General features: G+C 50.6%; 1 protein-coding gene across 3 annotated transcripts in view; it reads right to left on the reverse strand.

Annotated features, from left to right (window-relative positions):
- Positions 1–26,402, reverse strand: part of SLC25A48 (solute carrier family 25 member 48) — a 40,562-nt gene extending 14,160 nt beyond the window's left edge. For 2 of the 3 annotated variants that reach the window (XR_016513314.1, XM_090288287.1), the window contains exons 1-4: positions 26,245–26,402; positions 20,739–20,782; positions 16,471–16,542; positions 14,077–14,335 (exon numbers count right to left, since the gene is read on the reverse strand). Coding sequence is in view for 2 of the 3 variants with exons in the window: in XM_090288287.1 (XP_090144413.1) it covers positions 14,077–14,335; positions 16,471–16,542; positions 20,739–20,782; positions 26,245–26,338 (469 nt within the window). In the remaining variant the exon portion in view is untranslated. The remainder of the gene's footprint in view (positions 1–14,076; positions 14,336–16,470; positions 16,543–20,738; positions 20,783–26,244) is intronic. The other variant, XM_090288288.1, reaches the window with a different exon arrangement.
- Positions 26,403–26,724: the final 322 nt, after the last annotated feature.

Below are 26,724 nucleotides of genomic sequence, written 5' to 3' on the forward strand. Positions count from 1 at the left end.
TGTGAGGTCAAGGAGGAGGTTTCTCTTTTCCTAGGAAATGTGATTGAACAAACTAATCTTATAACTTCCTTTTGTGGGGTGGTGGGGGCACGGGGAGTAATCACAGCCATGCCATGTGGGCAGGAGACTGAGTCCCATTCACACTACAGCAGATCCTGCAGGAAGTGAGCCACTTTTGGGGGTGGGGCCACAGGGCCCTCGGAGCTCAGAGCAAGATCACATACTGCGGTCTTTGCAAGCCTACTGAGATGTCACTTGGCACGCCTTCCTCTCCCAAGTCTACTATGACACTGCCGGGGTCATCCTGGGGAATTTTGGCACTAGACAAAATAGATGTAATCGTCCCAACATATAAACTTTGGCTAGGCCATGCTCATGTCCAAGTGCAGTCATCTGACCCAGGACACAAAGTTTTCATGAATCACCTATGGGAAGGATGTGGCTTTCAGGAGTTACTCATTGAAGGAGGGTGTCTGGTAAACATTCTGCTTGTTCGGAGGTACGGATGTTGGAAAAAGTATTTGCCAACTGGTCCTGTTAACAAAGAATCTGAATTTGTGTCCCTTGTGTTCTTTCGAGCGTGAGCAATGGGGAAATGCTCTCGCATGCTCCCAGGTTTGTTACGTAAGCCATCTAGCTTTTATTGCTTGCGAATGACCCACTTATGACTATTAAAGCAATGTAATTGTCATGGTGGCTACCATCACCTGGAACACGGACTCAAATCTGAACTGGAGACCAGTGCGTTCTGGACACAAGCTGATACAGCAACTCAGTCCAACTCCCTCATCTCCAACATTTAAAAACCAAAAAACTTTTTATTTGGAAATAATTTCACATTGGAAAAAAAGGTGCGAAAGAGAAAAAAACTGTACAAAGAACACTCTTATAGACTCTTTACCCAGACTCACCCATTGTTAACATTCTACCTCATTGGTTGTGGGGTCTGTGTGCTCTCCCTCTCCCTCACCCCTTCTCTCTCATACACGTGCATGGGGTTAACCTGAGCAGATGCCATTGTCCCCACGCCTAATAAACGTGCCTGAGCTGTGTTCATCTCCAGGTAACAGTGACCTGACCCAGAGACCAGGTTTTCCCAAGTCAGCCGTGGGTACGATATGGGTTTCAGGAGTTATAGATTGAAGGGCAACCTCTGAGAAGGTCCTCCCTGTTGGGAGGTGTCATTGCTGGAAAAAGAAAACTTGCCAAGCCTTGAGCCAGCCTTGTGAACAAGACTCTAACCTGCACGTCTTGTTTTTTTTCCCCAAGGTAAACAATAAGGAAATTCTTTTGCATACACATACATATATAATTTTATTTTCTGAACCATTTCGGGGGACGTTACGTACTAAATGGCCCTTTACCCCTAAGTACTCCAGAGTGTGTGGTTGCTAAGAATAGGGTATTGTCTCACATACCACAGCGCAGGCACCGGTTTCTTAACCTACGCTGACAACACTGTTATCGAATGTACTGTCTATACTCCCATTGTCATTTGACCTCATAATGACGTTTGTAGCATTCTGCCCCCTCCCTGGGACAGCATCTAGTCTAGCCAGGTGTTGCATTTAGCAGGCGTGTCTCTGTAGTAGCTTCCTTTAATCTGGAGCCTTTTCACAGCCTGTCTTTGTTTGATTGTGACTGACGTCTTTAAGAGCACACCACTCCCCTTCTTGTAAATAGGACTTTCCTTACTTGCGGTTTGTTTGATGGTTCCTTGTTATTACGCTGAACTGTGGTCTTGGCCCGACCTCCTCCCTGTCCTCACCTCTTTGCCCGTGAAGACTAATCACCCTCAAGAGCCCTCTCTGGCCTCCTATACCTATTTTTTCCTGGTTTGTTGTTTTTAAATTGAGGTATAATTTACCTTCAGTAAAAGGTAGAGCTAATAAGTGTACAATAGGTGAGTTTTGACAACTGTCACCACATCCTACTGAGAAAACGACATCTTACACCTGAAACAAACTGTTTGGTCACAGCCCACGCAGGCAGAGCAGAGGTTCCAAGCCTACCTACCCTCTCCTGCTTTTCAAGGTAAAAGAACTCTGAGCTATTGGTGTGTCACTCAATGGGAAGCAAATCTTTCTTTTAGGCAATGGTTGTTACCATCTGCATTAGCAGTAGTGGTATGGATGCTTCACCTGGGACCACAAAGCAGAAAAGAGCACAAATTGCTCTCAGTTGCTCAGCCCCAGATGCTTGATGGCTCCGCCGCGGAGGCGTGGCCCTGAGAGACGTGGCCTGGGATCCTGACAGCTGGACTTAGCAAAGCACTGACTCAGGATTCTTGGTAAGTCCAGCGGCAGGCCAATTTTAGTTTTTGAAAAGCAAATTTTGCTGATCCCTAAAAAGTGACCTGGGAGGTTGCTGGCAAGCAGCTCTTGGAACTATGAACAACTGAAATCCACGCCCTTGCCTGTTGTTTGCGCAAGGACCCTGAGGAAGGAGGCCAGGTGCTGGGTGGGTACAGGGAGTCCTCACTTAATGCTGGAGTTGGGTTCCTGCACACTGTGACTTTAGGTGAACGACATAGAAAGAAACCACTTTTACCACAGCTAATTGATACAAACAGGAGTTAAATTCCTACAGCACATTTCTGGTCACAAAAAACGCCACCAAACTTCTAAATAAAGAACCAAAACATTTCTAATATCAAACATTAAAGCAAATGTGAGCTATACATACATTTAAGAAACAATAATGAAAAACAAGAAAGAGAATTGCTTCCCAACCTGCTTATTCCAGTTCAGGGTCTCAGGTGGCCGGAGCCTGTCCCAGTAGCTCAGGTTGTGGCAGGACCCACTCTGGACAGGACACCATTCCGTGGCAGGGCCACACACACACACTCACTCAGACTGGGACAACTTAGATGTGCCAGTTCACCTCACATGCACATCTTTGGGATGTGGAAGGAAATTTGAGCACCCAGAGAAACCCACACAGGCATGAGAAGAACATGCAAACTCCACACAGACAGTGGCCCCAGCGAGGAATTGGTTTTTTAAATCATTGCTATTCAGAAATGACGTTGAATGAAACCAGGTTACTCGAGGCCCACTGTGCTCCACTTACACCAAACCCCTGGTTCTGAGCTTGCTGTTCCCGAGCCTTCAGGACTTGGGCTGGGCGTGTACACATGTGTGTGTACACGTGCGTGTGTACACAGTAGTTATTTTCCTTTAGAGTGAAATGTATTTAGTTTCTCTAATTATAATTTTTTGTTAATGAGGATAAGATTATGAACCAAATTTTGCTTGTTTCTTTTCACGAGTGCTTTGCCATTGAGACTATTTTTTGCTGTGTGCTCTAAATCAAGAGCCCATTACCTGTTACAACGGATAGGTATGGATTATATACCCCAAACAACACAGAATGCCCATGTCTTTGTTTTTCCAAATTCAGTTAGGATCGACTCAAGCCCCTATACCAAGACTGGCAGGATGTTCAAAGCCAATGGAATTGGCCCCTATTCTGTTCCCAATTTTCCCCTTCGAGTGGAAGAGGGTGTACAAAATTCTAAAAAGACCCTCTCCTCCAGAACCCCCTACCTTGTCCAGAGCGGGCCCATTCTTAGACCACATGCTGCGGCTCTGACCCCACTGGTCTGCACCAGTGGCTGGTGCCTTGCCTGCCTCCTTCCTGGGCCAGGAGGTCCCTTTGAAGAAGGCTCTGCAGAGGGCAGGGGCTTCCAGGTTTTCACCAATCCTAAGAGGTAACCATGTGACCACCTCTTGGGGGTCCTCCCACCTTAGAGGGGCTGAGCTAGCTCAGACACATGTCAGGGTCCTCACAGATCTGCCATTACTAATCCTCTTCCCAGAGCCCAGGACCCCGCCAGTGTGTCACTGTGCCCTCCTTAGATACAAACAGAAAGGAGTTTCATTTCTTTCCCTTTCTTCAGACATGCTGTTCCAGTTCTTCATTGGGTCGTGACCCTGGAAATAGGAAAGCTCTCTGAAACACTATGGCTGGTCATTGATTTACTGAGGTAAGGAGGGCCTGGCCCTCAGGAACACCAAGGCCCAGTCACTCTCTGGAAAGGAAATCACCACCAGGCCACCCCTCTATGTGTGAATATTGGGGGTCACATTCTATAGAAAACCCTTGATAAATCGGCCATCCATAGATGAGGCCCCGCTGGCCCCCAGTCAGTGGCATGCAGGTTTACCAAATGTTCCATGCTCAGATAGGCCTAGGCCAGGGGGCCCTCACATGCAAGCTGCAAACGTGGAGCTCCTTTGACACAAGAATCCGTAAATGCTATATAGATTGAGAAAACTCCTAAAATATCTGACATGTACTTTATGGCCACTTTTTCTCATATGCATAGGTGCTATGGTGGGGAACACAAAAATATTTACTTAAATATTCTAATAAAAAGTTACTTTCCTGAAATGGATGTTGGGTAAATGTTCTTTCCTCGAGGCAAATAGTTATCATTCCTAATTTGATGTTATTAAATATTATTACTAATAATAGCCTCTTGTCATATAAGTTCTCTTAACCCACAAACACTGGAAGGACGGCTGCTGTTCTGTGGGTTGGACCCCATTTTATATATGAAAAAGGGACTCTTAGAAGAAGCTGGGGGGCCCCAGCACAGACTGGAGGCTGTACCCCTATTACGGTCTGTCCCTATTGCTGCTGTTTTGCCCTAACTGGTATTTCCTGCCATCAGTGACTTTCCAGATGGCAGGAATCACACACTGTGACCTTGTGCCTGCCTGACACAGCGCCCTGCATATGGGCTTCAACATCCATTCATTGAACCCTTGAGCGTCTTATCAAGCAGATCTCAGTACTGGGGCCTCCTGAAGGTCCACCTCCCATCTCCTCATTCCTCCAAGCCTGGCCCTATCTGGTCCTGTGCCAGAGGCTGTAGATACTAAAAGAAACTTCCAAGTCATGGTCCCAGCTTCTGCACTGGTCTAAGATGCTATGGAACATCCAGTCACAGGCAGGCACCTCCTCCAGCAGACAGGCTGGGTGTGACCTCAGTGGTCTGGGTTGGAGCAGGCTGGTGTAACCCCTCAGTTCACTCCCCAGAATATTACCAATGGGGAAACTTGTGCCCAGTTCCTGTTTCCAAAGGGTCCAGCAGTTTCCTCATGATCTGAAAGGGCCAAGGTTCAGACAGTTTGGTAGAAAGAACCCTGGATTAGGAGCAGCTGAGATTTGTTTTGCTGCTCAGTGCAATTTTATGTACAACCCGGTGTGAAGGACTCGCCCACACTGGGCCTCGGTTTCCTCATCATCTACAGAAGGGGTGGGGGTTGTAGCCTGTCCACCTCATTTGGCTTTTGTGAAAACTAAGTGAGAATGTTGGCAAAGTTACTTTCTTGAAATGGGTGTTGGGCAAATGTTCTTTCCTCGAGGCAAATAGTTATCATTCCTAATTTTATTACCCTGTCCTGCTGTGACCCAGATTCAGGACACGCTGGACCTGCCAACTTGAGGCAGCTGTGGCCTGCTGCCAAAGCCTACTGTGGCAGATTGTGGATTTCTGCACGGGGCCAAGAACTACCAATACTGGTGTCAAGTCCACAAATCAGGACAACACTTGCTCTTGTCAATTGATTAAAAAAACAAGCAATGTGTCACCAATGTGCATAACGTCACAATGGTGTGTTCTGTTGTGTGCACCTTTACTAATCTCTGGTAGCTATGTGGGACCAGTTTGAAAAAGACTCAGTTTTACCACCCAGATTAAGGACTCCTCTGGAACTACGTGGCTAAATGCCTGGCCTCTCCACCACCCTCCTCCCTCCACTTCTGGGCTGCCACTGCTCCAGCCCTCACTTCCTATTAGCAGCCCAGAGCCTGCCGGAGAAGGCTCCGGCTGTGTGGTCCTGGCTTGTCTCCAGTTTTATGTGCTGCTTGTCATGCTCCAAGGGTTTCTGCCTTCCCATGTAGGCTCCCCTTCAGGAAGCTAGCATCAGTAATTCCTGCCCCGCACTAGGAACCTCTTAGAAAACCCATCGTGTCAGAAGGCTGCTTCTCCCCAAGGCCAAACTTGGCTGACACGCATCTTTATAGTAGCACTAAAACTATGTTGCCAAGGAGATCAACTGATGCATTGAGGCCCTCTGAGGCGCAGCAGGTGATGTTCGCAGACAGACATTTTCCAAAGATTCAGGGAAACTGGAGAAATGGTTTTGCCTCATTTGTCAGCATGCAGATTCTTGGGCTCCAACAGGCTCTGTGTCCTACTGCGTAGTTGATGATTGCACCTGCCCAGATCCACCTCTCTGCTGTCACCGTCCAGCCCAGCTTGCCTCCTCTTGACACGTCCACAGGACCTTTTCCTCCTCAAATCCGGGCCTTACCCTGTCCCCCTCATTCTATTCAGATTATCTTGAACATGGGAGAGCGAGACCTCCTGAGGTGAGCGCCCTCATTTCCTTCCTCTTTGCCCTCAACATCCTCTCTGAATTGTCTCTTTCCTTCTGCTCTTCCAACTTGGAAAAGAAAGCTTTTTTCCTTCTCTACCCCTTGGTCTCTGTCCCCAGTGTCACCCCAACTTCAGAAATTCTCCCCTCATCACTCTCCTGCCCCACGTTGGTGACAGGCATCTCTCAGGACCCTGTTTCCGCCATGAAACAACTGAGTGAGCATGGACAAGTCACATGACCCAAGCCTGTTTCCCCACCTGCACAATAAAGAGAATGACAATGCGTATTCATAGTTAAGACGATCTGCTCATGGAATGTGTTGGTGGGTGCACGCGGCACGGGCTCGGGGATGCTAACCCTGCTGTTAGTGTCCTTACAGCGCTCTGCTGGTTCCTAGACTTTTTTACTCTTTTCTCATTGATACCCACCCTCTTATTTTTTTGGCAGCTTGCATTGGCACTGGCACCTAATGTTGTGACTTCAACTGTCACTTCCATGTTTGTCACTGCTCTGTGTATACCCCCAGCCCTGACACCGCAGCGCAGACCCGCAGGGCCCTCCCACCATGTGAGCCAAGCCAAACTTGTCACGTCCTCACTCACGCTGGCCCCGCTGCCAGGCTGCCAGGCAGTGGCCATGAGCATGTGTCAATCACATCCTACATACCAGGCGCTGTCTCTCACATGTCCTTTGCCATTTAATTCCCCAGGAGGGAGGTCTCACCCAACAGTCACCCAGCTTTGAAATCACAGGTCATTTTTGACACTTTCTTCTCTCCTGCTTGGCCCATAGGGTCTACATCATCGATGCCTCCTCAGCCTGCCACTTGCTTCCCTTTTCAAGTTCACAGCCAAGCGTCAGGAGTGCCTGGCCTCTCACCTGGTCTGTGGCAGCAGCCTCCAAATCCATGGACCCACCTCTGCTATTCCCATGCCTTCTGAAGACCAGATCCACCTTCCTACCCTACTGTTCTGTTCTGGTCAAAGATGCTTCGCTGCCTGCTGAATAGCACCTGGGACCATCCTCAGCTGAGAAAACCCCGTTCTTCAAACTCACCTGCATCTTCCCCTCCCTGCACTGTGCATCTGCACTAACCTAAGGGCTCCCACGTCCCACCCACCACGGGCCTGCCTCTCCTACCACCTACTTTCCAACACTGTTCCTCAGCCCGAAACACCTCTGTCCCCATAATCTTATTTCTAAATCCTAGCCAGTATTCAGAGGCACACCCAACAGCCTCTTCCTTTCTAGAGACTTCCTGAACTGCAGAGCCAGGCTTCAAGGTTCCAGAGCCTTCCCCAGGCCATTCGAGTTCCACACATCTGACTTTCCACCAGACTGCGCTTCCTGAAGATAGGGGCTGTGGTCTGATACCTCCGATTTACCTGCAGTGTTGGACTCAGAACAAAGTTCTAGAAATGCGTGTGACTGAATGAGTCAAAGAGTGAATTCACAGAGGTGGGTAGTCAGCCCCGTGCCTTCCGCTGGGCCTGCTGAAGTTCCTAGGATGATCAGCTCAGAGTCAACGAGAGTCCTCCTTTGAGCCCTCAAACTCTGCCCTCTGGTGGTATTGAGGGCTTTCTGCTCTGCACATTAATTAAGTTCTTAATGAAAACACAGACCTGAAAGCACCCAGGTTGGGGAGGAGCGAGTGCCATTGGCCTGGCCTCCAGGATGCGACCTGGCCCAGGCAGTAGAGGGGCCAAGACTTTCAGCTCAGGCCCAGCAGGGCACCCAGGGGGGCTCATGCCTGTGCAGAGGGTAACGATGACTTTAAAGGGGAGGTTTCTTTACAGGGGCCTTACAGTCAAGGCCACAGCCCACTGAAATCAGCCAGCTCTTCTTTGTTTTCCAGGTGGCAAAGGCCCCAGGAGAAAGCCCCAGTCAAGGTGGGAGAGTGTGTATGAGGGATACCTGCCATCAGAGAGCCAGTCATGGTCAAGGCCAAGTGGAAATTCCCTCCAAACTCCAGCCACTGTCAGTGTAATTTCGTAAAGCTCTTCTGTACAACAATTTCACACATGTATGTACCAAGAATCTTAAAAATGACCATAGCCTTTGATCAGAGAGCCCACACATTAGGGAGAATAATCCTCAATGAAGGCAGTTCTTTATGGACAAATTTGCTGATCATACTACTATTTTTAAAAGAGGAAATACTGTGAACAACCCAAATGTTCATCACTAGGGTGATTGTTAAATAATAAGTTTACTGCCCTGGCTGGGTGGCTCAGTTGGTTGGAGTGTTATCCTGTACACCAAAAAAGATGTGAGTTCGATCCCCGGTCAGGGCACACACCTAGGTTGTGGGTTTGGTCCCTGGTGTGGGCGCATACAGGAGGCAACCAATCAATGTTTCTCACATCAATGTTTCTCTCCCTCTCCCTTCCTCTCTTTCTAAAATCAATAAATATATATCCTTGGTGAGGATTTTAAAAAGTAAATGAGTTTACTAATTATAGCTAACACTGATTTCATGTTTTCAATGTGCTGGGCATTGTGCTTGCTTTGTAGATGAGCAAACTGAGGCTTGGCCATACTAGAAGAGTCGTATAAAGTATCCTGGCACTGGTAGAGGGTTAGAGGCAGGTAGTCTAACTCCAGAGACTGAATTCTGACCACACAATGTTGTCCCTCTCAGAGTATGTGTGTGTGTATGTGTCTATGTGTGTCTTTGTACAAGCATGTGTATCTGATGGAATTCTTTTAAAAATATTATCCACCTATTTAAAATAATTTCATATACAGTTTTAGTAACATAAAAATGTTTCTGTTATAATGTTGAGCTAAAAATAGGATATGCAACCGTCTATATAACATGAGTACAACCTCCTAAATTACCTAGTCTTTGTGTATAAAAAAGAAAAAGAAGACACATTTATGTATTAACAGTGATTTCATATGGGTAGGCAGGTATTTTCTGCCTCTGCAGCCAATGTTCTGTGTTTTGTACACTTTCAGCCATGGGCCACCACTAATAGACAATCAGGCTTTATATTTGCAAATCTGCCAACCAGATGACCTGAGCTCTCATCTCAACCTGCCAATCCACCTGTCATTGTCCCAGAGCAGCGGAGCCAGAGGATTTGCTATGTGGGCGTAGTCTCTTGTGGCTTATCGTTACCACCCAGGAAGTGGGCTGGCAATTCTGGGGTAAAGCCACAAGCCATGACCAAGCCCATGAGCCCTGCTCAGGCTGATGGAAATGCCCACCTCGGCTGAGTCGGCATGCAGAGCAGAGACCATAAGTTTGCAGGCAGCCTTGCCTCATGCTGGGCAGTCCACACAGTGCTTCAGGCTGAGCAGGGTTATGTTGGTTTGGTTTTGTTTGGCTTTGTTTTCAATGGAATTATCTAATAACGTCCAATTGAAAGACCCCACAGACAAATCGAGCTTTCTGCCTCCTTTTAAAAATCAGAAGATCCAGGCCACATGTCAACAGCCAGCAGGACTGGAGTTGTAGCCACCCCCACAGACAGGATGTGGGCCTATCGCTCCCTGCTGCCTCCCGGACGCCAATGCCAACACACAGGCTTGAACTACTGCTCAGAGGTGGAAAGTGAAGTATGTTCTGTGTCCAGAGGAGAAAGGAAACAGGCTAGGCAGGCTGTGCGCATCAAAAAGTGCGGACGGTTCATTGGCCGGTCACCTCTCCTCCCTTCTTTACCTCCCTGGTCCTAATGAGTCTTTGAGTTTTCCACCTCGGGCCTAGAGGGTTCCTGAGGAACAAGGATGAGGAAATAGCATCCTTCCTCCTCTTCTGGAGTGTCCTGGCAGAAAGCACAGCCTGGGGACCCTTTGCCTGCCTCTCCTGCTCCACCCCCAGCCATTGAGTTGGCTCAGTACCTGTAGTCACCAAGCCCTTCTCCCAAGAGCTGGGGTGGGATGTGAGGAGTGGACCATGCAGAGAGGAGCTGCCCAAAGTCGCAGAATTCAGACCCGTCCCTGGGAACCCACAAGCTGTGCCATTACTTGAACAATGTCATTTTGGAGATGTGCTCCCAGCCCACATCCCTCCCTGAAGTTTAAAGCTGGTTTGGTGCATGATGCTTTTGTGCAAAGGCCCAAGCGTTACCAAAGTGGCTGTAGCCTCAGCTTCTACAAAACCCTGGGGCAGAAGCAGAAACAGCAGCAATGGGCTCTGAGTCAGACTGCTTGGGTTCCCTGCCAGCATCACCTCCCAACAGGGGAGTGACCTCAGGCAGCGAAGGAACCTTCCGGTGCCTCAGTTTCCCCCCTGGAATTGTCTAGGAGTTGGGTTGTTGTGAAGATGAGACACACACCAAGCTCTTAGCACAGCAGCTGGCTCAGGGAACACTGGCTCCTGAACCCCCGCTGCTGTGACCGGTGTGGCTTAGCCCAGATCAGAGGGTTGAAGGGCATAGCTGAGGTGGGTCCTACAGTCTTGGTTTCTACTTCCCCTCCACCTAATGGGGTAAACTATCCTTCTCTCTGCACCAGCAGCTAAGCCCCTGGGGCCAGGTACTGATGACTTAGAGCTGTGCAGGGCATGTTTGCCTGAGGGCACTTCCTTGGCCACCTATTAAGAGCCGTTCCTGAGCTCCCCAAAGGCCAGTTTCTGGCACACTGGGCAGGACTGAACAAACACGTGTGCATTTTCTGTTCCTTCCCTGAGGTGTTTACTTAAGAGAACCGGTCTCCTCTGGCACCACAATGAAAGGACAACCTGAGGTCAAGGGCAGGATTGCAGCCATGTGGGAGCAGGATCGGGGAATCACATCCCTGGGAGATGCTGTTAGGGCCTCCTGTGGTGGAGAGGAATGGGGGGGCAACAGGCCTCTCCTCCATGTTCTCACTGCCCCAAGGACTTATCCAGGAAGCAAGGCTCTAGAAGAGTCCAGACTTCCTGGATGGGTAGTTCTGGAGAGTCCCAGCTCAGCGGGGCCATCTCCCAGGCGAGCAAGCATGGGTGACCTTCAGGGCTGCCCTGACCAGAGCAGTCCTGGCCTCCAGGCTCTCCTCCCACTCTTCCTACCAGCTGCTCCAAAGCCCTTCCTCACCCCTAGCCTGGCTGAGAGCCTGATGCACTCCCTCCTACCCACTGGGTTTGAAGTGGACAGAGCACAAGAGGGGCAGGACGGACTCTTTGGCTCACCACTGTGTCCCCAACCCCTAGCCCTGAGCCTGGCATACAGCAGGTGCATAACTATTGCGTGTTGGGTCAGTGAACAGGGCTAACAGCCATACCAACCTCACACTGCCAGGGTGAATGCTAAACGAGATGATGCGATTACCATCCCTGATACAGCGTCAGACACCCCCCCCCCCCAGCACTTCGGCAGCTGCTGGTGGTGGCTGCTCAGCCCCCTAAACCTGAGGCTCCTGCACCCCAGCTCTGGGGCCTTTGTTGGGTCCTGCTATTTGCTGGATGCCTCCCACCCTTCCTTTAGTCTCCAGAGGCTTCTAACTTGGCCTCAGGACCACTGTCACATAGGCCTTGGCTTGCAGAGTCAGCCAGCATTCTCGCATCCCCCTCAGGGAAGGCACAGGGGGGTGAGGGCAGGACAGAGCACGGCCCCAAACACTATCGAGAAAGCTCACCAATAATTAAGAGGCCTTGCCCAGAAGAGACTATCAGAGCTGAGTTCTTCTGACCTGTCAATAGGGCAGGGCGAACTTCTATTTACTAAAGGTCTGCTCTTCTCATCATCCTGCAATGACCTTTGGAAGCCTCCGAAGCACCTTAGTGCATCCCTGGCTCAGAACGTCTTACATATATATCCATGCTTCCTTTCTGTCTCTGAATCTCTCCTGCATGTGGGGTCTCTGACTCTCATCTATGTGGGGCTCCCACACATATGTGTGTGTTAAATTTGGTTATTTTCTCTTGCTAAAAGAAGAAGAAGGAAAGGAAAAGGAGAAGGAGGATAAGAATTCTCACTAATTAATTTCCCTCCAAATGTTCCAGGCTTTCTGAAGGAAGGCATTACTTGAGAAACATCTCCCCTGGTGTCCAGGCCAGCTGTGCCCCCCCCCCCCCACATATATGTATGCTCACCCCTATTTCCTCCATTTCCTGAAACCAGGCGCCCAGGCTGTGAAGGAGGCAGGGTTGCCCCCAGGACCTGAAGAGCCTCATTGCTGAGACGCTTCCAATGTCTGGTCCTCAAAGAGTTTGAAGATGTATGGAGAGATTTGCAGAGCACATGAAAATGTCACAAGTTTTGCTGAAGTAGACAGGATGGAGCAGAAGGCCAGCTTGGGGTCGAAGCCCACTCATGATGCCCTTCATTCCCCTCCATCATAGCTTTCACCCTGGGATGGGACCAGATCAGCAAAAGCCTCAAACATTTCTCAGAGGCACAACCCTCTGACCAAGCGAACCTGCACCGAGACGTGACTCAGTGTGTCATGTAGATGAAGGTAGAGCTCCCCCTGCTCTGTGCATCTTTGGGTGGCCCCCATGGGGCTATGCTCTGTGACCGCCCTCCTCCTCGGATGAGCCAGTGTGTTTGCTGCCCTGCATCTCCCCTGATGCTGACAGTGAACGCGGGCCCTGGGACACTAGGCGTCCATTAGGTGTGACCCACCTCCTCAGGGCAGCCAGAGCCCAGGCCCTCCCCATGCCCCCATGGGGAGCATCTGCATCATGCTCAGAGAACATGCAGGCCTGTCCTGGACTGAATCAAGGCACCTGGTCAGCGGCAGGTGCGTGCTGGGCTGGGATGGCCTTGAGCGAACTCTCGGAGCTCCGTTCATGGGCACAGCCGAGCCCCCAACTCTGTAGACACAGGGATTGCACGCGAAGGCTGGCCAGGGAGCAGGGGGTCTTATCCACGTGAGCAGTTAGCCCCAATTGGCTACCTGAGGTGACAGGAAGGATCATGGGTCCAGCCCTTCCATTACACAGAAAAGGAAGCTGAGCCAAGAGCCAAACTTCGTCTTCTAAAACCCCCCAGCTCGTCCTTTCCAAGCTGGCACTTTCTACTCTGCATAGGAAGTGCCTTCCAGTACCTCCCCACCTCATCAGAACCGCTCCCAGGAGAAGACGCAGCAGCCTCTTTCCCAGCCAGGAGGAAATGGCAGGTGTAGCCGTGTGCAGGAGTGGGCGCAGAGCACCCCGAGAACCGAGAGGGAAGCTTTAAAGAGAGAAGCAAGGGCGAGGAGAACAGCATCCCCTCCACGCCCCACAGCCCGTACAGGTGGGGGTCTCCCCGGCCACACTCCCTGGTACACGGGGCAGATGTGGCTTTGAGGCCTGTGCCCCATGCCTGGCTTAATGCTCTACCATTGCCCTTTTGAAGTTCTTAATAATTTTTGAACAAGGGTCCCACATTTTCATTTTTCACTGGGGGCCTCAAATTACACAGCTGGTCTTCCCTCACCAGCCATTCATCGTGCATCCCTGAATTAGTATCTTAACCTCGGGGAGACTCCATTTTCTCCTGGGAAATGGAAAGAGTAACAGCACCTGCCTCACCAAACGGTTATAAAGACGAACTAAAAGAACATAAGCAGAGCTCTTAGCAGGTGTGCAGCATGTAGTAAATACTAACTAGTGAAATTTACTCCTCCAGATAAAGTAACAATAATGACAGGCTATTATTATATGACCATGTAGATGCCCCGCTTAATAAGAAGGATGTTAACAACCCCACCCCAGATCTGGCAAATCAGGAAAGGGTCACAGGTGCCAGATATCAGGCCCCTCCCGGCTGCTTACTTTTCTGAAACGGCTGTGTTTGCATCTGCAGGCGGATCTTGATGAGGTCCACGGGCGTGCCCAGTCCGACCGACACCACACCAGCCACCACACTGGCCAGGAGCAGGTTGGACAGGGAGTGGGGCGGGCTGGCCTCGGGCTCCCTGTTCTGGTGCCGGCTGAGGAACCTCTGGGTGTTACTGAAGACGCCAAACACCACTGAATTGTAGACAGCGATGCTGGTCAGGGGGAAGGACATGCCCTTGAAGAAGCCGAACACCTGTGGGGAAACCAGGGAGAGGAAGCGTGAGAACGGCAGGCAGCTGCCAAGCTCCCGTCGCTGTCCTGGGCACAGACCCTGTCCTCCCACGGGCTGGGTCCTGCCGGCTGGTGGGAAACAGCACAAAAATAAACCAATGTGCCAGTGAAGAGGACAAAAGAAGACTCTGCTGTGAAAGGAGAGATGGGGCGGTGAGAACATTCTTGCCCTGAGGGGGCACCAGCATCTGCATGAAGTCTTGTTGGAGAAGCAGTGGTGTCCTGGGCCTGAAACCCGTATTTGTCACGAGAGTGGCCGTGCCCCTGGGCCATGGCTGAGGGGGGGCCTGCAGAGCCCTCTTGGGTGGCAGGCTTGCCAAGCATCACACACACCCTCCTCACTGGGCATTCCAACAAAAGTATGCTCTGGGGATTTGCCATGTGCCAGGACCTGGGGCATAACAGTAAGAAAGAAAAGCCTTCACTGACTTCACAGTCTGGGGGCAAGGTAGAGGAGGGCTGAACGTGGGTGGGAGCTCAGTTGGTTAGAGTGTTGTCCTGATAAACCAAGGTTGTGGGTTTGATTCCTGGTCAGGGCACATACAGAAATCAACCAATGAAAGAATAAATAAGTGGAATAACAAATCAATGTTTCTCTCTCTCTCTCTCTCTCAAAAAAAATTAAAAAAGTCAATAAAAATTTTTAAATGTATATAATGTGCTAAGCTTGTGGTGAGGGGCTGAGAAGAGGGTCCCACAGCCCCTGCAAGTGTGCCCCTGAGCACGAGTGACTCTTGGAAGAATAGCTCAAGGAAGGAGCCCCTGGAAAATCAGCACAGAGAGGCTTCTGCACACACAGGACACAGGAGCCCGAGGAGAGGGTACTAGGCTGAGGGCAGGGTCCTTAGCTGTCCGCAGAACAGACGCTGTGCTGACACCTGAAAATTCCACAGGCACTTGGCATCAGGGCAGCACACAAGCCCTTTGCCAAAGGTGAAAAAGCTCCAGAGGCTGCCGCACAAACCCCAGGCTACACACAAACCAGCTAATCCTGAATTGCCAGAGACAGGACACCTCACGTGTGCACATTTTCACACACGTGAGCACATGCACGTGCACACACACACACACACCCCTGGCTCCAGCCTCTTCCTCAGGTAACCTGGGACATCGCTGAGCCCTGAGCTGCTGTGTCTCCGAGGAACACCCATGGTCCCCACAGAGACCCCGGCGCTGGGGCACTGGCTGGCAGACGCTGTGGGAAACGTGTGCCAGCGAGGGAGGACCAACAGCCGCCTCTTGGGGCACTGAAGAAGTGCACATTAGCCGGGAACAGCTAGTACCAGGTCGGCAGACTCGCCCCGATTTTAAAGCAGCTGATTACAGTTAGAACAACACCGTGGCCCGAGACAGACTTGGTCTGCGGGAAACTCCGGGTACAGGTGGGAGGCTCCCGAGCCCCAGGTCAATGATGGGGACACATTTCCCATGACTGAAGCAAAAGCCTTGGCCTGCCAGGGGGCTGACACATGGCCATTGCTTTAAATCAACAGGTCATGTCATCCTAAATTTTAAAGTTTATTTTAAATTCCCCAAAGCACATGGTAATTCTCAAAAAGGGCCCCTGATGCATTTTCTACAAAATAGAATTCAGGCTTTCCCCTTTGCAAAGAAAAACCTTGGGTCCCACGGTCTCAGGCAACCTGTGGTACATGCCAGCTGTGGCCGGGTGTGACATCAGGACCTGGCTCTGGCCACTGTGTCAGGATGAAGGGAAGACTGTGGCACCTGGTACTGGCTACTCACTTGGTTTTGGAAATCTTGACAAGTCACCCTGTTTTATGTAGTAATATTCCACACTGTGGTTCTAAATTCCTCAGAATTTCTCCAAAGAGGTTATACAAAACCAGTTTTTTTCCTCCAATAACATCACACTCGATGGCAGGGTAGAGTTAGGTACTACATATTACTTGAGGCATAGTGTGAGGCGATCAGGCAAAACTGAGTCACGTGTGATGAGCGCGGACAAACTGGCCTTCCACCCAGTGCACCAGTGGGAGGGCTGTGGCCACGGTCCCCAGGTCCGGGTGGGCTTAGCCCCATTTTGTAGAGGCCCCAGTTGGTAGGGTTCCAGCCACCTGCCCAAGAGGCACTTACGCTCTCCTTCTTGTACACAGTGCGGATGCAGCTGAGTGTGTCCCCATAGCCCACGCCGGCCTGCAGGCGAGTCTGTGGAGAGAGGCAAGGGCATGAGGCCCAGGGGAGGTCACATGCCCACGGCCCCCAAGACGCTGAACTTCCAGCACCAAGGCACAGAGAAGGGAAGGAAGGCCCTGTCCAAAGTGACCCAGACAGGAGGGACGTCTGGGTCTCAGCCCCGGACAGGTGGCCCTGTCTCCTGCCCGCTCTGCATCCCTCAGTCTCCCGTGCAGACCTTCCTAAAGGCAGCACAGCCCTCTTGGTCCCAGAGAAGAACAGAGATCGGCTTGTTGAGTAAAAACGATGCTTGTTTGGGACGTCTGATCCTGGCCTCTTGAGTACAAAAAGCTAATGGGTGGCGTGGCTGTGTCCCCTCTTCTGCCTGTCACTCTGCCCTCCTAAACATTCCTGGGAGCAACCTGCTCATTCACCTCCAGAGTCCCTTCACCTCTCACCTGGATGACAGCCTGGGCTCCTCGATGGCCTCCTGCTTCCGCCTCATTCCCTGACCCAGACTGACCTTCGACAGTCTGATAAACTGTCACCGCTGTGTAAAGCAGTCTGTAGCCTCCTGTCAACTCAGGATAAACTCCACGCCCACCACCAGTGCCCAGGAGGCCCCTCACGTGGAGGCTGGCTGTGGTGGCCAGGGGCACCATGAGGGCACAGAGGGTCCAAGAGCCCACAGAAGTGCCTGGGGTACCCTGTACCCTGGTCTTGGAGGGCGCCACTTCTTTGAGGCCTATAATTCTCCACCAAAACACTTGCTTAGCACCCAAACACGCTCTTCCTGGGAGGAAGAAACCATGAAAACCACAGATGAGGAGATCTGGACACTACCCCTTACCCCCCGAACCCAGAATGCCAGGAGGAGCGAAGGCCCAGGGTGCAGACAAACACTTCACACTAGCGACCTGAGCCTAATCTGTAGACAAGTGACAGGGACCCTGGAAGAACATGAGTTCCACAGTGAAGGTCTCTGAGGTGAAAACCAGGGGTCCTGCTTTGCTGCATTGAAGTTGTCTTCATTTTCCAACTTTCCTACAATAGGCAGGAGTTACTTTGATCATTTCTAGCTTTTATCATTAAAAAATAAATTTTAGTATAAAACAAATATTAAAAAATTTAAATTAATAAAAAAGTTCTCAACATGCCATATAAAGCTAGTCGCTTTAGGCCCACCTCCTGACTCCTCTCACCCCTGCCCTGAGCAAGTGCGCATGGCTAACAGCCGGGCTGGGGCTCTGACAACACTCATCTGGAAGGTTTTATGCAGACAGATAGCTGGGGAGACACGTAGTGCTCCTACAGGCATGATACTTCAATGGTATCACACTGTTCATAAATATTACTTTCATAGAGAAATATATATTTGTTGACTCACTCAACCAATGTTTATTGAGTGCCTATTTTACAGTAGTCCTGACCCAATCTCAGAGAACAAACAGTAAGGAAAACACTCCCTGCCTGTATGAAACTTAAACCAAGTGATGTTAGAAAAGACAGTCAATAAAAAGTAATTCCCAAGTAAATCTATGTCAGATGACAAGTGCTATGGCAGAAACCAGCCAGGGGACAGAGGGCTGGGTGGTGGGGAAGAGGTGCTAGAAGTTTCCACAGGGTGAAGACTGGGCCTTCATGTCCCCTGGTGTAGCAGAGTCTCAGAGGTCCACCTTGGGCTGAGGTATCCCCAACCAGGGCACGGACGTGGGCCTGGGCAGGTGGGGCACTGAAAGCCGGCCTGAAGCTGACCACTGTTCCTACTGGCCCCAGCACTCAGGGCCTGCCCTGGGGGTGAGTCCACGGAATGGTGGAGCCTGAGAGAGATCAAGGTCCCACTAAGAATGCTGAGTGATCAAGTCACTCAAGCAAGTGGCACACGAGGACATGCAACCCAAGAGCCAAATTCAGATCCTAGCCGCAGAACAAAGGTCTGCCAGTTGTGCAGAGCAAGTGGAAGGCCGCCACCGAGGCCAGCGGCACAGCTCCAGCCTCTGGGGTCTCCAGTTACAACCGGAGCTGGCGTTTAATGTGCACCAACTGCATGCTTGGGGAAACACCGGGCACCGTATAGAAAGTATCTCGCTGAATCCCACCAATGCTATGTGGCATGGATACCATCCCCGTTTCACAGACAATGAAAGCAGACTCCCTGGATCAGTGGCCTGTTGCTGCTGTAACAATGGACTTAGTGGCTTAAAACAATGCAAACTTATTCTCTTTTACTTCACTAGCTGGTCTAAAGGCAGCCAAGCCCTGACTGGAAACCCTGGTCACACTGCATCAGGCCAGTTAAGAATCCTAACCCCAGCCCCACTGTCACTGTCACCAAGCAGCCAGGGGCTGGCTCTCCCATTTGTGATGAGGCAGCTGCAGGCAGGGGAAGGAAACTTTGACCCAACTCAGCAGCCCAGGCAGGTCCTGCTAGCTTGGCTCTCCCATGGGCCAGTCCTGGGACCTCTGACACATCACAGCGCATGTGTTCATTAGGACAAGAACGGCCCGCTCGTCGCTCTATCCTCAGTGTCCCAGTGAGAATCTTCCTGGAAGCCTTGCTGGGCAGCCCCACTGGGGAGGTGCTCTTTGCCCATTTTGCAGATGAGGCTGTCCAGGCTCAAGGAGGGTGGGTGTGCTGTTCCCCTGCTCACAGGAGAGCAGGTTGGGGGGCTGGGCCTGGATTCCAGTTATTCTGACTCTGAAGCTCTTGCCCAGACCTTTTTCAGTGGGCAGAGATTCTAGAGAAAATGTCAACCAGAAGGAAGGAAGGAGGAGGACGTCCTGGGGAGACACAAGGGCCCTGGGCCACACCCTAGGCTGGCCCAGAGTAGGACCATGTCAGCTGGCACTGCCAGGTTGTGCCCTCAGCAGGGAGATTCTCAGGCTGTGCAGACTGCAATTTATTTGTCAGAAAGGGTTCCCTCCATAGGCTCAGGGACAGAGTGGAGAGGAGGAGGAGAGCTCCAGCATTTTCGGGTGACACGTGGCCAGGCCCAGGGTGGCCAGACTTGCCTGAGCAAGGAGGTGGTGGTGGCCGGGCAGAGAGTGGTAGACAGAGCTTCCCTGCATTAGGAACATGGCTGTGAGGCCCGCAGGGCAGGGATGGCACTTGCTTGGTCCACCACCAATGCTCGCTGTCCCCACGGCGCCCCCACAGGGTCCAATAGGCGGCTGATGTGTGAGCAAACAGCAGGGCCTGAGGAGCCCGGGACACGAGCAGCCAGGAAATGTCTCTAGCTATCTACAACAAGTAGGCTGACCTCCCCATCAAAGAGAGCACAGACCCAGCTCTGACCCAGGAGGGGGCCCACGGCCACACACGGCATTAGAGGGGAGAGAGGAGATGGAGGCAGTCCGTGAGAAGAGCCTATGAGGCTCCTCTGTGTGCGATCCAAGCAGAGCTTCAGGCACGGATGGATCTGGACGTCACTGTTTGAGGCCATACTCTCAGGGTACGGCTCTGGGTCCTGCTTCCCACTGGGACAGGTGGCAGCGGTGGAGGGCAGCCAAAGAACGCTCCTCTGTAGCATCTCCCTTCTTGACGCCTTCACTTACCATGTGACCCGAGCGAGTCCTTTTCCCCTGCTGAGCCAGTTTCTACATCTGTAGACTGAGGGGCTTGAAGGCTTCAGAGTCCTCACACCACGTGAGCCTTCCGAATTTAGAAAGGCACCCATTCCTAACCTGGGCCCGAGTCCTTGCCTGACCCCCAAAGCCTCCGAGGACTGAGGGTGGACCGCCCTCTCCTGGACTCAGACCCTAGCTACTGTCAGGACCCTGGTGTGTCAGCACTCTGCCACTGGCCTCTTCAAGGACGCCCCATGGAGTGACCCCATCTCAGTGCCTTTGCCCACGCCATTCTCTTTACTCAAAATGTCTTTTCTAATCACCTGAAACCCATCCTAAAATTCTGGGCTCAGTTGAAGTCTTTCCTAGTTCCTTGGCACCACAGGGGCTTACAGAACACTCACCAGTGCCTTCTCCTACCCCACAGTTCACAAGAACCTGGAGACAGAGCTGAGATATCCACCAAAACAAAATCACTGCCAAGTAGGGAGGGTAGCGCCATTCCAAACGAGGCCTCCTGGCACCACACTCCGGCAGGCTGGTGCAGAGCACCTGCCCTGGGCTGGAGGCTCTCTGGGGAGCAGATGGGGCAGGCACAGTTCTGCTGGCAGACTCACACCAGGCCCCTTTGCAAGAGGTAATGACAAACATGGCTACCGTACCTTGACTGTGTCCAGAGGGTGGCCAACAATGACACTGGCTGCACCTGTGGATTGAAGAAGGATACCTGGTCACTCAGCCCCTGGACTCATGGTTTGCACTTGCTGACTCTTGGAACAGGACAGAGGACTCAGGCTCTTACATTCACTTATCTGATCACTGGCTGGTCACCAGACAGGACCTGCAACTTGCCTGGCACTGGCTGAGGCAAGGAGGAAGGCAGAGAAAATGGAGTAAAACCCAGGCTCTGTGTCAAGAAACAAGAGCTGTCCCCTCCCCCAATCCTCCACCACCCCACCCCACCCCACCCCAGAAAAGGGCAGTGAAGGTGCTGTGCTGGGACAACTGGGCATTTACATGCAAAACAATGAAGTTAGACACCCTACCTCACACCATAGAAAACAATTAACTCAAAATAGAATAAGAGCCTATATGGAAACACTAAAACTATCCAAGCATATACTAAAACACGGGGGGGAAATCTTTGTGACCTTAGATTTGCAATACATTCTTAGATATGACACCAAAAGCACAAATAACAAATGCAAAAATAGGTAAATTGAACATCATAAAAATTTTAAACTTTTGACCTGGCTGGTGTGGCTCAGTGGACTGAGCCCTGGCCTGCAAGCCAAAAGGTTGCCAGTTTGATTCCCAGTCAGGGTACATGCCTGGGTTGCGGGCCAGGTCCTTGGTTGGGGACGTGTGAGAGGCAACCACATATTGATGTTTCTCTTCCTCTTTCTCCCTCCCTTCCCCTTTATCTAAAAGTAAATAAATAAAATGTTTAAAAAAATTTTTTTAACTTTTGTGCATCAAAGGATATTATCCAGAAAGTGAGGTCAACCTGCAGAATGGGGGGGGGGGGGCAAGTACAGTATTGCCTCACTTATCGCAGGTATTACATTCTAGAACCCCCCGCAACAGGTGAAAATCTGTGACGTAGGAACCTTACATTTATTTCAGTATTTATATACATTTTAAGGCTTTATAAACCCTTCCCACACACTTATAAATCATTCCCACTCCCTTATTAACCTTTTCCACAACTTTATAAACACTACTTATGTTCTTAAACATATTCTACACTCTTAAACCTACATAACTTTAACAACATACATATACAGTACCGCAAAATCCTGTGATATAGTGAAAAATCCATGATAAATAATTAAATATAATGTTTTTAAAAATCCCATGATACAGTGAGGCCGCGATAAGTGAACCGCGATATAGAGAGGGACTACTGTATTTGCAAATCATATATTTGATAAGAACCTAGTATCCAGAATATATAGAGACTCTCACACCTGAAATTTTTTTAAAATACAGGCAAAGGATTCTCCAACGAAGATATGCAAATGGCCAAAAAGTACATGAAAAGATGCTCAACATCATGAGTCATTAGGGAAATGCAAATCAAAACCACACTGAGCGCTGGCTGGTGTGGCTCAGCAGATTGAGTGCTGGCCTGCAAATCAAAAGGTCATCGGTTCAATTCCTAGTCAGGGCACATGCCTGGGTTGCAGGCCAGGTCCCCAGTTGGGGATCTGAGAGGGGTCACCAATCGATGTTTCTCTCCCTCTCGTTCTCTCCCCCACCAAAAGTAAATAAAATCTTAACACACACACACACACACTGAGATTCCCCTTCACACCCTAGGATAGCTATAATTTAAACCAAAAAGAAGAGTAAAAAAAGTGTTGGACAGGCTATGGAGAAACCAAAACCATCATACCTTACTGGTAGAAGTATAAAATGGTGCAGCCACCATGGAAAACAGTTTGGCAGTTCCTCAAAAATTTAAACATTGAATTACCATATGACCCAGCAATTTCATTCCTGGGTAAATATTCAAAAGAAATGATGAGGCACTCAAACAAGTACATGTACACACATGCTCAAAGCAGCACTATCCACAACGGCCAGAAGGCGGAAATAGCTCAGCTGTCCATCAGCGGATGAATACGAATAAACGAAGTGTGGTCTCTCCTACTATGGAATATTATTAAACATAACTAGAAATGAGGTGCTGATACAGGCTACAGTGTGGATGAATGCCGAAAACATTATGTAAATGAAAGAGGCCAGATGCAAAAGGTCTCATATGGTATGATTCCATTTATATGAATTATCCACAACAGGTAAACCCATAAAAGCAGGTTAACGACTGCTAGGGCTTGGGGAGGAGCAATAGGAGCGACCACCTGGGCCCAGGGACTTCTCTGGGCATGAGGAAACTGTTTTGGAACTAGATAGAGGTGATGTTGTATAACACTATGAATGTACAAGATGTCACCGAATTGCACACTTAAATGGTTAATTTTATGTTATATAAATTTCATCTCAGAAAAGGAGAGGGTGTGAAGAGAAAACCCAGAAACTTTTTAGTTACCTGCAGGTGACTTAATTGTCCTCCACCTCACATTTCGTGTGTGTAGGGCAGAATAATATTAGCATCTACGTCCGGGTAAGAGTAAAATGAGGAAATGGGTGTCAAATACCAGTAGGGAGCCTGGCACTCAAAGGACAGTCAAAAAGAGATGCTGTTGCTATTGATTTTTTTTTTTTTTTTTTTCTTTAAGAAGGCCTCTTTGAAAAGGAGATGATTACTTTGGGTCTTTTCACAGACAAATGCTTATCCACAAACATTCACAAGACAGACCATGTTGGAGGCAAGAAGGCTACCCTGAGGCCATGCAGATTAAGAAGCCCTTGCTACAGAAGTCAGTGACTTTGAGGCTGAAATAGGAGCCCTCCTTCTAAAACAAACTCCCCATCATGGTGATGAGGAAGAAAGTGTCCCTGCTCACCAGGTAAGGCAGGTAAGGGGTCCTGAAATTTTAGATATTTACAGGGGAAGAGAAACTAGCTAATCCCAGAGCAAACGTTTCCTTGGTCTGGAACCTCCAAACCTCTCCTTCCCACAGAGCTGGGCAGAGGCAGAAGGAGATGGGCAGTGGGGAGCTGGAGTATTCACTCCACGTGAACTCCTCCCATCAGGGGAGCAAAGGAGTCTTGTCCTCAGGCTCCAACTGCTCTCCCACCCCAATGAGTGCATCCCTCACTGTGGGCATCCCTCAGCCCAAGGAAGTACCCCAGCTCCTGCCTTGGGCCAGTATCTACCTGCTCTTTTAGCCCATTCATTGGAAAGCAGGGGATGCAATATAAGAAATCAGACTATGAAGTCAATGATTTCTAGTCCTTGGGACTTCACAGACCAGTAAACTTTCAAACAAAATGTGAAAGATGTAATGGTGCAATTTTATCATGCAAGCTCATTATGAAAGAAAACAGCTAGTCCTGACTCATGTGGCTCAGTTGGTTGGGCATCGTCCTGCAAAGCAAAAGGCTACCAGTTTGAATCACAGTCAGGGCACATGCCTGGGTTGCAGGTTCAGTCTCTAGTCAGGGTGGGTATGAGAGGCAGCTGATTGATGTTTCTCTCCCACACCACTGTTTCTCTCCCTCTCGTTCTCCCTCCCTCCGCTTCTCTCTAAAAATAAATAAATAAAATCTTAAAAAAAGAAAAAAAGAAACAGCTATAGCCAAGCACAGGGGTTGAAATGCCCCTGGCACCAGACTGCCTGGGTTGGATTACCGGTGCTCACTCATGCTACATGCAGGTCCTCGGGCCTGTCACTGAATTTCTCTGTGTATCAATTTCTTCATCTATAAAATGGGGATGTAATCATAGTAGTTACCTCATTGGAATTACAAAGAAATAAATAAACAGACACAAGAGACCACATATTTTATGGTTCCATTTACATAAAGTGTCCAGAAAGGGCTAATCTATATTTATAGAGCCAGAAAGTAGATTAGTGGTTGGTTGCCCAGAGGGAGAAGGAGGGGTGGGGTTTAACTGTAAATGTGCATAAGGATCTTACCGGGGGATGAGAATGTTCCAAAACTAATTTATGGTAATGGTTTCACAACTTGGTAAAGTTACTTTTAAAAATCACTGAATTGTACACTTGAAATGGGTGAATTTTATATGTAAAGTAACCTTAATAGAGTTGTTTTTAAAACATACACAAATTACTTCAACAGCACCTGGTACCTACTAAGTATTCACTGTTACTACACTCATTACCATTTCATGGAAGCAAAAATAAAAACAAAAGATACATGTTAACATCCAAAAAGTACTGACAATTACAGGATAAAGGATACTCCACTGCTGTCTGTTGCGTGGAGGAGGTCTCCATGTCACCAGAGACTTCTAGCTGCTCTGACAGCCTTAACCCGGGGGCTTCTCTAACCCAGCTACTGAAGCTGGTCAGAGAAAGCTTTCCCTTGGAATGGCTGAAGGGGAGTCCAAAGAGGGTCTGGAAATGCACGATGGGCCTCCAGGTGCAGCCCCCTGAGTGGGAAAATTAGGAAAGGGGGGTTTCAGCCCAACCCAAAAGAGCCTGACTTGCCCACTGTGAAGGGAACCACTTTGGCTCAGGACAGTGAGAAGCAGGTGCCCTGCAGCCCTCTGTGGGGGACAAAACTACACTCCTGCTAGGTGGGAGGGAGATGCCACAGGGGAAGGACCTGGGATACATCTGGCCTGTTGCTCGTTCATTCCTCCCATAGCCTCAGCTTCAGCACCTCAGTGCTGTTTTATTTTGTCTTTGGGGAGGAGCTGCATTTGCCGAAACCACTTTGCTGATGGCCCTCTTAGATGGGGACAAAAGACATATTTTACAGTAAGTAAAGTCCCTCCAACCCTTCCCCCAGACCCCCACCTATGTCCGAGAAGAGAAGGCGTAGATAGACAGACCTATCTGGAAGGGAAGAACAGAGAAATGAATGAAACTCCTGACCAGGCAAACCCATCTCAGGCCCAGCTGAGAGGCTTCTGGAGAGGTGCGAAGGGACCATTGTGCAGGAAGGAGGGTCCTGAGCAGTTGACAGCTGCTGAGGACTGGAAGGGTTCCTACTATCCGCTCCCTCCAGCCGGGGCGCCCCCTAGAACCAGTCTGATAACGAAGTCGGGCTCCCCACCCCGCTCCGGGGGCCAACCAAGCGCCACCCTCACCCTCAAGTTCCTGCGATCCACGAGCCACGTCCCCAAATTCAAGTGCGAACCCGGTCACCGAAGGGTGTGTACGCGCCGGGACGCTCCATTGGCTGTTGGTTTGGACCAGCGGCTTAATCATTACCCAACCAAGCTCCGTGGATCCTAACTTGGAGGCAAATCGGTAGCTCAGGTGAACCTCTGTAAGACTCGCAGAGTTTATGCAGGCAGCCGGCGGGGGAACCGCAAGACCCCAGGCGCCGGGAGGCGGGCTCTCCCCGCAGCGGACAGCGCGCGCGGCACAGCGCTGGAGGGAAGCGCCGGCACAGAACGCCGGGTCCGGAGCCCCCAGCCGGCGGTGTAAACTCGGCCCACGCGGCGCCTAGCCCCCATGTCTCTCGGGCCCCGGGGTCTCCCGAAAGCACAACCCCCTCTGGGGGTCCCACCCACACGAAAGCACACCCACCTCTGGGGGTCCCACCCACCCAGGGTGGACTCACCTCCAATCCAGCCAGCCGCAAAGTCTTCCAGCTGGAAGTAGCCCATGGCCGGCGCTGCAGTGCTGCGCCGGCCCGGGTCCGGGTCCGTGCCCATTTAGCGTGTGTGGGGCGTGGCCCGCGGGAGGGGCACTCAGGGGAGAACAGCTGGAGCCTCGGAGCGCACGCAAGTCCAACGCCCAACCCGGCCTCCGGTTCCCCGCGGAGCTGACAGCACGCCCCCAGCGGACCTTAAAGGCGCAGCAGGCAGGCGGGGCGAGGGTGCACCCCGCGCGACGGCGCACCCCGCGCGACGGCGCACCCCAGGCTGGGAGATGCCAGGGCCACCCGGGAGATTCCCTCAGCCTGACCTTCTTCCGTCGACCTCTCCCTTGCCAACTGCAGAACATCGGCGCCTTGAGGCGACAGGACCCGCTGGGACCTGTCATTTTCACATCGCGTGTGACACTGGAAATTATTTCAAATGCCTATTTGCAAAGTTCA

The sequence above is a fragment of the Furipterus horrens genome, unplaced genomic scaffold (assembly GCF_987537825.1).
Source record: "Furipterus horrens unplaced genomic scaffold, mFurHor1.1.pri manual_scaffold_10, whole genome shotgun sequence".
Taxonomy (NCBI): domain Eukaryota; kingdom Metazoa; phylum Chordata; class Mammalia; order Chiroptera; family Furipteridae; genus Furipterus; species Furipterus horrens.